The 11,502-nt window shown below is 43.2% G+C and overlaps 1 protein-coding gene across 5 annotated transcripts in view; it reads left to right on the top strand.

Moving 5' to 3' along the window:
- The window catches only part of LOC137100564 (retinoic acid-induced protein 1), a 55,525-nt gene continuing 44,023 nt past the window's right edge, over positions 1 to 11,502 (top strand). For 2 of the 5 annotated variants that reach the window (XM_067478450.1, XM_067478451.1), the window contains exons 1-3: positions 1 to 271; positions 6,892 to 6,953; positions 7,110 to 7,151. In XM_067478450.1, coding sequence (XP_067334551.1) covers positions 7,130 to 7,151 — 22 coding nt within the window. In that variant the 5' untranslated portion in view covers positions 1 to 271; positions 6,892 to 6,953; positions 7,110 to 7,129. The remainder of the gene's footprint in view (positions 272 to 6,891; positions 6,954 to 7,109; positions 7,152 to 11,502) is intronic. The other 3 variants (XM_067478453.1, XM_067478452.1, XM_067478454.1) reach the window with 3 other exon arrangements.

Raw genomic sequence — 11,502 nt, 5'->3', positions numbered from 1 at the left:
TGTGCACTCAACATGGCAGCAGACAAGCAGAGGAGGGAGGCGAGCTAGAGAGCAGGAGAGAGAGGGAGAGAGAGAGTGAGGCAGGCAGGCTGCTGCTATCAGGGAATACTGGTGCCATTTTCAGCATCGCAGGGTGAAAGGATTGAGCCTCGCCGCTGCACGCTCGGCTCGGCTCAGCTTAGCTCAGCTCGCCTTGGCTCATAACAGCTGAAAAGAGGGGGATTGGAGGGAAAACAAAAAAAGAGGAGAGAACGGCTGACCCTTAACACAGGTACCACGCTTTTCCTTGTCATTTGTTTCTCCTCTACAGCAGCACTGTGCAGATAGAAGTGAGAAGCAAGGAGGAATGGCAGAGGGGGGCGTGTGTGTGTGTGTGTTTGTCTGTGTGTGCATGCCGAATAGAGGACAGCGGGGTCCCTCATGGGACTGCGTTCTATTTTCATTTGGTGGAAGAACATTTGCCTCCCACACACACACACACACTCACACACACACTATCCCAATACCAGACACCTGCCTCAATCCTGTTCTCCACCAGCATCTGTCCAAACAACAGGCACAAAATAAGCACAAATACTGTATCAGCCTGCAAACACACATGGAAAACATGCAGGGGATGGATGAGAGCTGCAAGCTTTCTGTTTGTCTGTGGTTTGTTTTTCTTTCCTAGCTGCGCTTAGCATCCTGAGCCTAAGGATGTGTTGCGTAGTGCTATAACGGGACGCTATGTCAGAGCAGCGATGTGTCATAGCATGCTGTTTACTCTGCCTATTGCATAAGGAGAAATCTAAAACACACACATTTGCACATGCACACATATACACACAAACACTAATCTTATGAAACGTCTGACAAAGATGCATTCTGGTTCTTCTAATGTGTGTTTACTTGTGGTACATAGATCAATTACTGCATGTTTGTATTACTATACCTTTTGTTGCTTTGTATGAGTTATAAATAGTAGCGTACTTTCTTCTTTAAATTCTTTGGCAAATATTGGGATAAGGAGCATTCATTGTGCGGCTGTTAAAGCTTGTTTATGACATATTGAATAAGTCATTGCCAGTGAAACGTGTTTTATTACATATGCTGGTTCTATGTTTGTTTCTGCATAGACTCACTTCAAAAGCAGCTTTACTACACTGTGCCATTAAATGATGCACTGAGACTGCAGTGTCACCACTGAATGAAACTGAACCAACAGCCTCGCTCACCCTGGAGAGAGGGAAAGATGATGAGTGAGAGAGAACTAGAGGGGGGCTAGGTGTGACAGAGAGAGAGAGAGAGAGAGAGAGAAAGAGAGGGAAAGGGGGGGGGAGTAAAAAAGCAAGAGGGAGATGGACACAGAAAGGGCAATATGCGTGTGTGTATATAGATCTGTTTGTGTGCATGTGTGGGAGAGAGGGGAAGAGAGAGTGCAGCAGGGAGGAGGGGGCAATGAGAGAGATAACGCAGAGAGGGTGTAGAGAGGTGTCAGGGACAGAACACAGGTGAGATAGAAAACAGTGGTGGTGTTTGTGAATCTGTGTGTGTGTGTGTGTGTGTGCGCATGGGTGCCTAGAAAGATAGGCACAAGGTGCGCAAAAGAGTAAGAATGGGAAAATGAGAAAGGGGGGGTGATAAGAGGTGAAGGGAAGGGAGAATATATGAATGGAAGATGAAAGGCTGATCCCCTATAACTATGCAGTGACATGGCCACCATCAACACATAAACAACTGCACAAGCAAAAACAAATCTGGATTTGTGTATGTGTGTGTATCTTTGCATATTATGCAAATACTACAATTTCCAGTAGAATACAAAAAATATCTAAAGTTTATAAACCTCTGTTCCAAAAGACAGTCTCTTCACTGTGTGTGTGGTTGTTGGAGTACTGTGTGTGTGCGCATCTTTGTGTATATATGTGTGTGCAACAACAATATTTCTCTAGTCAAAAGAAATAGATAAGACGAGAGCCAGCCCACTGGCTTGGCACAACATGGCAAGGCAACGTACCTCGAATACACAATCGCTGCTACGGAGACAAGGGGCTGGTGCACACACATGCGTACATGCACACACTCTAAAAGTCTGCTCTCCTTTCCCTCTGACTTTTTCTCCTTCACACACACACACATATGGACACACACACACACACATTCAGACTAACAGTGAGTTTCCTGCATGATGCAACACAATGAAAGGAAGCTGATTATCATGGAGATTGGAAGGCGTGTGGAGAGCAGGTTTGAGTGTGTGTGTGTGTGTCTGTGTGTGTGTGTGAGATGGTCAGTAAAGGGCATATTAAAATTGGCAACTCACTGCTGTGGTGAAATGAAAGGTGAAAGCTCCACACTGTGTCTTTCTCCCTCACTTGCTTTCCCTTCGTCTGTCTTCTTTCCCCTTTTTTGTCTCCTAGTCTCAAACCAAAACAAATGTATGAAGTTGAGAGGGAGAAAAAAAAAACGAACAAAACATAGTGAGAAACAACACCACAGATTAAAGGCAGGTGATAAGACAGAAGGACAAGCCAGGATCATTGTTAGAGACCTGAAACATCAAGCGGCCGTCTTGCTCTCATTGCTTTTTTCCCCTTCTTACTTTTAATCTTTCTGTCTCTACATTGATCTGTCCTTTGTTTATGTCCAAGTTCTCAATTACTGTAGCCCCACGTTTAACTAGACTGCCGTGCTTTCTGTTTGTGTCTGTGCGTCAGTGAGTGTGCATATGTTTACGAGCACCACACTATAAGCCCCAAGTGCCGACCTAATTGCCCCGGAGGCTCATGGTTATTTACTGTGGGGGGTTATTAGGCAGACAGAGAGAGAGAATGTTTGTCCCTCATTAAAGAGAAGTGCCACGAATACAAGCAGGGCTGTAGGGAGCAACCGGACCACAGCACGGTCATTAAAAGCACGCACACACACATAAACACGGTTAGCTACTAATGAATGTGGACACTGTGACTCATAGCATGTTATTTGTATTCATTTTGAATGACAATCCTAGTTTCTTTTTTAAAAATAGACAAATCTTCTCTGGTATCATTTCTGTCATGGCTTCAGTTAATTGTCTTTCTTCATCATGTGCTGCTCAGCTTCACTGTATCTGTATGACTCAACAGCACAGTATGAACACAACACATTCCCATCCTGCACATAGTGCTGATTTAACCTGCTAAAGGACGAAGGAGTGAAAAGCTGCTGTTTGGGCCCCATTCAGTCACAAACACAAGTATTACAGTACCCTAGTACTGATAGTACATGATATGTTGCCCAATATGTTTGCACTTTGAAACACATTTAAAGCTACTGCTAAAAGTCTACTCTGCTAAGATCCACTTGTCAAAAAAGTTCCAAACTTACCTTTAACTTTTGACCATTTTAAAAACACCTGGTGAAAGATAATAACATAAAGTTGGAGTTTTCATTTACAGCAATAAAGCACGAGACTCGCAATCAATCCATTCTGCTCTTCCCTCTCCTGGCTCTATGCTCAGCTACCAGGGTGACAAAAAACAAAAACAAACTTAGCACATATCTCTGCACTTGTGCCAGTGCATATAGGTCTGGTTCACAGAAGGCCTTGACAGCACCTCTCCACATTAAAACAAGTTTTAGAGCATATTTCTCTTTAAATTTTTTGCTGCTTTAAATTAAATTCTGGTTTGTCCAATTTACCAACGGGTGCCTCATCACCATCCCAAAAGGGTATTGGAACTTATCATTTAATATGGAGAATACAAAGAAGCAATATAAAGAACGTAGTGATTCAGAATATGTATAAACAAACAGCAGGTAGTCACATTATCATTTGCTCAATTCCACAGTGGGCCCAAATAACAGACTGCTGTGGCACATTGCTCTCTTTTTTTTTTTTTTATCAAAAACTTATGAGTTTCTTCATTTTATGATGTTTTTCCCATTCCTAATACCTGCAGGCTTCACTGTGTATTATCTGGTACAGAAACTATACGCATTGAAACCCCGCAGTGTAAACACACTCTACAACATCATGTCCTCACCAAACTAATACAGACAGACAGCAATACAAATACAGATTCTTCTCTCTCATCACTCTTCCACATAGCTGTGTGTACACTCATATAAGCCTGCACAAGTGTAAATACTCTGCTACATCTTCATGTGCATCATACAAACAAACACACATACACAGGATATTTCTAGAGGCTCAGCTTAAATGCAGTGCAAAAAGGTGTAGTACACACTGTTCTAGTGAACACAATACCACAGCTGCTAACTAAGATCCTATTATATGCTGTAGTCCCTCGGATGCACAACCTTGTGTGTGAGTGTCTTCATACATGTGTGTATGCGTCTGCACTTGGGCCTAATGCAGTTTGCAGGTAATATGTTTTTATTGGACTAGCCAGAACAGTGTCAGCGCAGTGTGTTTGTCTAGTGAGGGCTGATGTATTTCCCTCTGTGAAAGTGAGGAACATCAGAGAGAGGGAGATGGATGGGGGAGGGACAGGGGAGGCGTGGAGAGGAAGAGCAAGGGGTTACTGCAGGGAAAAGAAGACAGAGGTTGCGATGAGAGAGAGAGAGGAGGGGGTAGAGAGGACGAGGGAAAAGGAAAGGCTCATCTGTATGCTGGTTACTGTGTGCTGCTTGTTTGATCTGGAGGGAGTACTTAGTGCTGGATGGTGAAATGCTGCAGAGTGAGGAAGGCAAAAAATAAGATTCCTGCAAGAGCGTGCATGTGTGTATGAGAAGGAGAGAGAATGTGTGTGTGTGCGCGCACGTGTGTGTGTGTGTGTGTAATTAGGTGCGAGGTGTTGGGTGCAGCACTTTGCTCATTAAAAGGACCTGGCTGCTGTCCAGCTCTGTGCAGTTCATCAACTATCCTTCGTGTCTCCTCTTCCTCCCCTCTCTTTTCATCATCTGTCCTCATCTTCCTTCCCCATTCAATCCCCCCCATCTTCTCTCCTCTCCCCCTCAGTTGTTTCCTTCCTCTTCCATCTCTGCACGCCATCCTCCAAATCCCAGCATTACTGCAACAAAACCCTGCTTTGCAATAGTGTTGCTGATAGACGAAAAGTGGGGAAACAAGGTTGGCAGAGGGCATTTTTCATCACTGAAGAGTGTTTGAGCAGATGAATATATCATGCTTATTAAAGATCAGTAATGAACACATTTGCTTATCCATACTTATATGTGTGAGTATAAAGGCACACGGACGCTTTATATGTAACTGTGGGTGAAGGCTTTTCATTCTTCGTTTCATTCTTGACAGCTTGTTAGCAGAATGCACCTGTTGGGCAACAGCTAAATATTCAAAGCAAAAATATAACATACAGGTATTTGTTTGCATGGCTAACAAATGCTCTGTATACTTTCTTTGGTGACGCTGAAGAAGTGCATTATCAGGGTTTTCACTTAGCGTCAGCAAGAGGTGGAATAATTTCGATCCTAAATGCACTTTCAGTCACACCTCTTTTTCTTTTGCAAGCATAGGGGAAATGATAGATGCTTATTAAGTCTGCAATCGTACAGCAAAGTTAGATTACCTGCACAGCTATTCAGTGACAGATGAGTAAGGCAGTAATTTTAGATTGAGTGTGGTTTAGGAGACTTTAGTGGGTACATATGTATGTGCATGTGCATTCAGCTAAATGAGTGCCTTGATAAAGCCTGTCCCTCTGCTGTTCAGCTGTCTGCCACAGAGAAAGAGACTGAACAAGCGTGAGAGGAAATATATTAGGCCAACCCAGAAGGAAGATGAAAATCATACTGAATGGAGTGAAAACGAGCAGCAGAGATGCAGATGGAGAAAACATGAAGGAAGAGGGTGAAGGAAACAAATAAAGAATGATGCCAAAGCAGCAATCAGGGCCATGTAGGGGGAGAGAAAAGGAGGTCGCAGAACAAAATCCTCCAATGAAAAAGTTTAAATTTAGAAAATTTCAATAAAATGAAGAAACTTGCTGTTTTCTATATGTCTGAGTGAATAAAAAAAAGAGAAATAGAGAGGTAAAAATAGCAGCCATTAGAGCACACAGAAAGTGTGTGTGACAGGACCAGGCAATTGTCAAGAATCATACTGGAACCACAAAACTGTCACCAGTGTATCTCCTGTGTTTTGATCACGCAGCAACAACAGTACTTTGAAAAGTTTTCTACCCACCTAACCCCCACCCTCCCTGCGCCTTCAAACAGCTGCTCGAGTTACATAATACTAAGAGAAATGTTGAGAACAAGCAAGATCAGAGCTGGAGAGAGACACACACGGAGAAACCAAGAGGGAGAAATGTTACAGAATGTATCGTCTGCCATGACACAATACACAAAATACACACATACCTGCCTAATTGTAGTCAGAGCCTGCATCCACACATAGATTAGGACAAATGCTGTTGTGCTGGTTTCTATAGCACTTTGGCAATGATGCTGCTGATGTTAGTCATATTAATAATGATAAAACATAACTGAGAAAGACAAAACAACTTGAGGAAAAACAGAAGAACTCTTTGACTGGCCTCAATTGAGCTGTGTTACATAAGAAAAACAAGGACAGGAGGTGTGTCTGTGTACGCACACTGGGAGTCATGAGATGTGAGTGTATGTACTCTAACTTGTGCACACGTGAATACATTTAGGTGGGTGGGTGCCATCTATGTGTGTTTTGTTGGCAGATGTGGGTTAGAATAGAAGAGACTCCCTGGGGAGAGCACTTAAGGCATAGCTGACTGCCTCTCTGCCTGACAGTATTTCACTGGCCCTCATGTAATGAACAAACACCCACATACACACACAACCTCACATTTCCCTGTACTAAAGGAAAGCTTATATTCCTGAGCAGCTAGAAGTCAGACGGCATTTTAAATTCTCTAATTTAAAAAACACTTGTTTCCACCTATGGAATTATTATTTTGTTAAACCTACATGCAGATGAAGCAATGGTGCGTAACTGAGGACTTCAAGCCAGAATCCATCCACCGGACAGGCTAAAGGTCAGTGGGCCACATAGCTCAGGTGCAGAAACATTCCTTCAACAAATAAATACACAATTATCTTTCCTTGAACGTTGACCTGTTGTCTCCCAAATCAAGTCCAGCGCAGTATTGCACAATCTTTAATACTTTGATGTCAATGTGATTTTTTTCTAGGAGGATTCAAAGGACATTGAATGATGCTGCGTCCCCTAACAGGTCAACATTGATTACTTTAACTAGTGCTGTTGCTTGGATGCGTGTGCACGTCTGATTACATGCGTGTGTATGTTTTGCTTGGCTGCCTCCCTGCTATGGACACAAAGTGAGTTCTCTGCCTGTGAATTAGCTTCCATAGCAACCAATGCCAAACAGCCAGCCAGTCAGCAAAGCAGGCAGGCAGGCAGGCAGGCAGCAAAGTGAATGAACGCCGCTCTGCTTGTGCGATCTGAAAGTGGGCACAGGCCCGATGCCAAATCTGGGTACGGTGGGCACACTGGCATGCTGACGTGCACAAACAATAGGTGAGGAGGGGTTTAACAATGTGCATTGGTATGTGGATGGCAGACACAAAGTCAAAAGTGGAGTTGAGTGTGATAATGGAGCCGCTCTGTCTGTTTGACGCTCCTTTAGTTTGTTTTCCTACTGTTTCTCTTCCTCCATCACTATTTTTGTTTGCTGCTCAGTATCTCTCTGCTTTTCATCCCATGTTCTCTCTCTGTTTGCTTTCCTTCTCTTATCTCTTTCTCTCTCTCCCTGTTTGTCTTTCTCCTCTCTTCTTTCTTCTCTCTGTCTCTCTCAGAAAGAGGTTGCGGCATTGCAGAGGTGGGCGTAATGCGGGGGCAGAGAGAGATTTTTTTTTTTTTATCAGTGTTATTGTCAGAGCTGGCCCATCACCTTGGATACACACACAAATGCACACACACATATGCACGCGCACACGCACACACAATCACACACGACAAGACGTCAAACACACGTCAAATGGTAACAAAACAGGGAAAGTCTGGTAGAAAACAAAACAAACACAAAAAAAAAAACAGGAAGTATGCCCAACACAACACAATTTGCATGGTGAGCTGTGCTAAATCAACCACTCTCTTCCAGGCATAGAACAAAACAGCACGTAAAAAACATAAACAAAACAATGTGGCAAAGACGTCAGAGACGAGATTCATGTTGGTTTGTGATTTAGATGATAGCTAGATCACAAGGTGTGCTGTGAGCAGGGTTATAGTCTGGTTCTGCCTAATTGTTAATGTTCTAATACAGAACAAAATGACAGAGATGCTAATGACTTATCACTCAGATGCCTATCGACTGACCTATCCGTAGCCATGGTAGCCAGGATGCAGCTGCACACACACACACGTGCGCGCACACACACTCACGCCAAAAGAGTCACACACACAACACAAAGTCACCTGAGGCTCAGATGAGGGATAAGCCTGAGCCAAAATTTTAAATTAAATTATAATTTGATATCATCAATTATCTCACTTGTTAGGTAGTATTTCCGCCGTGGTGAGCAAAACATAATGGATGTACAGAATGGAGCTGTCAGGCTATTTTGTGCTTTTATATTGCTTTATTGCACATATCATTTCTTTTGTGTAGATCAAACCATGTGTGTTGTGACTTTACACAAAGATGAGGAGGAAGAAAGAGAAAAGAAAAGGAAAGAGAATGAAGGCTGAATAGTACCAGCACCTGGGAGAGAGTAAGAATAGTAATCAATCATGTGTGTATGTACATACACACACATACGCACAAACACACACACTCAGAAGAAAATATGCGCAGTGCACAGCTGGGCTGCAGAGAAGCCATCTGTAACACCACAATATTGCACTCAGGGTGTGTTTGTGTGTGTGTGTGTGTCTGTATTTGTTGTCATGTTTGCACCTGCATGCATGTGCATGCAAGCAAAATCAAGATCAAGTTCGGTTCGCTCATCCATGTCTGCCCTTACAATAGAGTGACACACAAGCACAATCATTGATTTACATCCATACAAAGTCTTTTGTCAACACATGCACTGTTACACACCCATGCAAACACACACACACTCATGCATAAGCATCAACCCTCACCTGCAGCCATAGTCTACATAGCAATGCATACTAAAAAGACCAGCATACAAGAGGGGCAAGGTGTGAAGTGGGAGATAGATGAGACAAGCAAAGAATGGAGTGAAGGATGGATGGATGGAAGGGGTGGGGGGTGGGGGGGCAGTGACAGAGGTTTGAATAGCCAGAGAGATCTGTAATGAGATCTCAGTCAGACAGAATTCTACGCATTTGTCGCGGCTGGGTATCAGACAAGGGAATACATTAGGATGTATCAACCTAGCTGGCTAATATCAAAAATTTGTTCCGATGATATGAACATAAACGCCAACACTTTTGCATTGGGGTTTATGTTGATCTTCTTGAAAAAGGTCTAGTCAAGTCAGCTGTGTGGTGGAATTAGCTCAGGCTAACAACAATTCACAGCCACCTAAGCAGCCCCCACACCCCACATTAACACACACATTAAATTAGAATAGGTTAGCGTTGAGCCAGTGTTGCTTTTAGCGTGTTGCCTTGTATCAGAGAGTGAGTCACAAGCTTTGCTGGGAGAAGACACAGCACAAATTTAAACATCAGAGCAACAAACCCTAGGCTATCTCCACATTTATTCATGTGGTTTGACACCAACCAACACACGCAAACACACACGCACACACCCCACCCATTATCACAGCACATACTGAGCTTGCACACAAACAGCAGCATGTTTGTTTATTAAATCGAGTGATAATACTCGCTTTTAACCAATCCTGTGACAGTACTAAAACCAACAGTAAGCCACAGAATTGCAGTGGGTGTGATGTGATGATTACTCCACTGAAAATATGTTACCATAAAAAAATCTTCTAATTTAGGCTATTTAAATTATTTGCCTTGTGGTAGCCATTGGACTGGATGGACACAACACAAAGTTTTACTATTTACTATTTTACTATATTCTTTTTAAATTGGGTGAATGAAGTACGGGATTTGTTGACACTACAGTAATTTTCTCATACAAACTGACATTCAGGTGTCAATGAAGTTCAGCAACTGTCCAGGGAAACAACAGGAGATTGTCCATGTTCTCACTTAATGGACATACTCAGTTGATGTTTGTTTTGGTGTTGGTATCGGTACTACATGTATTTGGACATATTCACAATATGAAAAAACAGTCCTCCAATCCTGATGTAGGTTGTTTGTCCCTCTGAAACAATAGAGCCATTGGTTGAAATGGTGCCACCACGCTGGAAGGCATCTGTTGAAATTGCTCCCCGTTTGGCACCAGGCAACAAAATGGCAGGTACCATCTCTGATATTGGCGCCAACATATTGACGTTTCACACTAGTTTCACACTAAGTGCTCAAAACATTGGATTAAAACTGTGCAAACACAGCAGTTTGATTAGGGCTGGACACAAACACAACATAGGGTTAGGGTTACACTAAAGACGTTAGGGGTTAGTTAAACTTTAATTTCCATTTTAAAATCACAACTTCCCTAACGTCACTTGTCACATGACATCACGAAACTGTTTGCAACAACAGCAACAGAAGACGTTTTAACTTAGCTCTGGTCTCCTTTGGAACGGTCCTACGTTTAATGACCATGAACAACCCCAACCTCCTCCTGACAAACGTCTGAGGTCCTGAATATTACGCGACACTCGTAAGTTTTGTTCAGCCACTAGATGTCCCACTAATACGTCTGTTCGTGGTTCTGGCTGCTAGCAAAGATGGCCGATACATCACACTCCCTATTTTACAGTACAGTCTCCAACAAAAGAGTGGAGAGCTTCTTCACAGTCAGATGGTTGTGCACCAGTTGCTTGATACAAATACCATTACCGAGCCTACTCACTTGCCGTAAATTCTCCAGACAATGGCTATTCGTGGGCTCCGGCATTACACTGACTTTGGAGGAGGTCAAGTTAAAGTCCATTTAACTTCCAGTCCAGCTGATTTGGACAGGGCTGCAGTGCATGTCTGAAAACATTTTAGGAAAGCACCTTTACCCTTTAAGATGAGTTAGCAATTCTAGAGAGGCAGTAATTCATCTTTCCTGTTTTTAATTTGTTGCTTCTACGTGAAGGCTGCCCCCTCTCACAAGAGAGCGAAATCAGATACCTCTGATATTTCACATCGCTCCACTTCTTCCTCTCGTGATATCTCCCCTAACACACTCCCCTCCTCCTCTAAACTTCTTTCCATCCCTCTCTGTATCTCCACCTCTCCCCCCATAAACAGCTCTATCTTCCAAAATAGCATTCTGCTTTGCAGCATCCTCCCCTCCTCCCCTCTTCCTCCTTTGAGTTACCCCATCTCACTCTCTTTATCTTCCCTCTCAGTGCCTCCATCTTTCACTGTTTCTCGCTGCTTCTTCCGCTACCCTTCTTTCTCTCTCCTCGCTCCCCTTTCTTTAACCTTTTATGCTGTTCCTCTCTTCCTCCATCTTTTTTTTCACTCACTTCCTCACGCTGGTGTACACAGACCTCTCTCTCAGTGTGTCTCAGCTC

The sequence above is a fragment of the Channa argus genome, chromosome 15 (assembly GCF_033026475.1).
Source record: "Channa argus isolate prfri chromosome 15, Channa argus male v1.0, whole genome shotgun sequence".
Lineage (NCBI taxonomy): Eukaryota > Metazoa > Chordata > Actinopteri > Anabantiformes > Channidae > Channa > Channa argus.
This window is presented reverse-complemented; position numbering and strand designations above follow the sequence as displayed.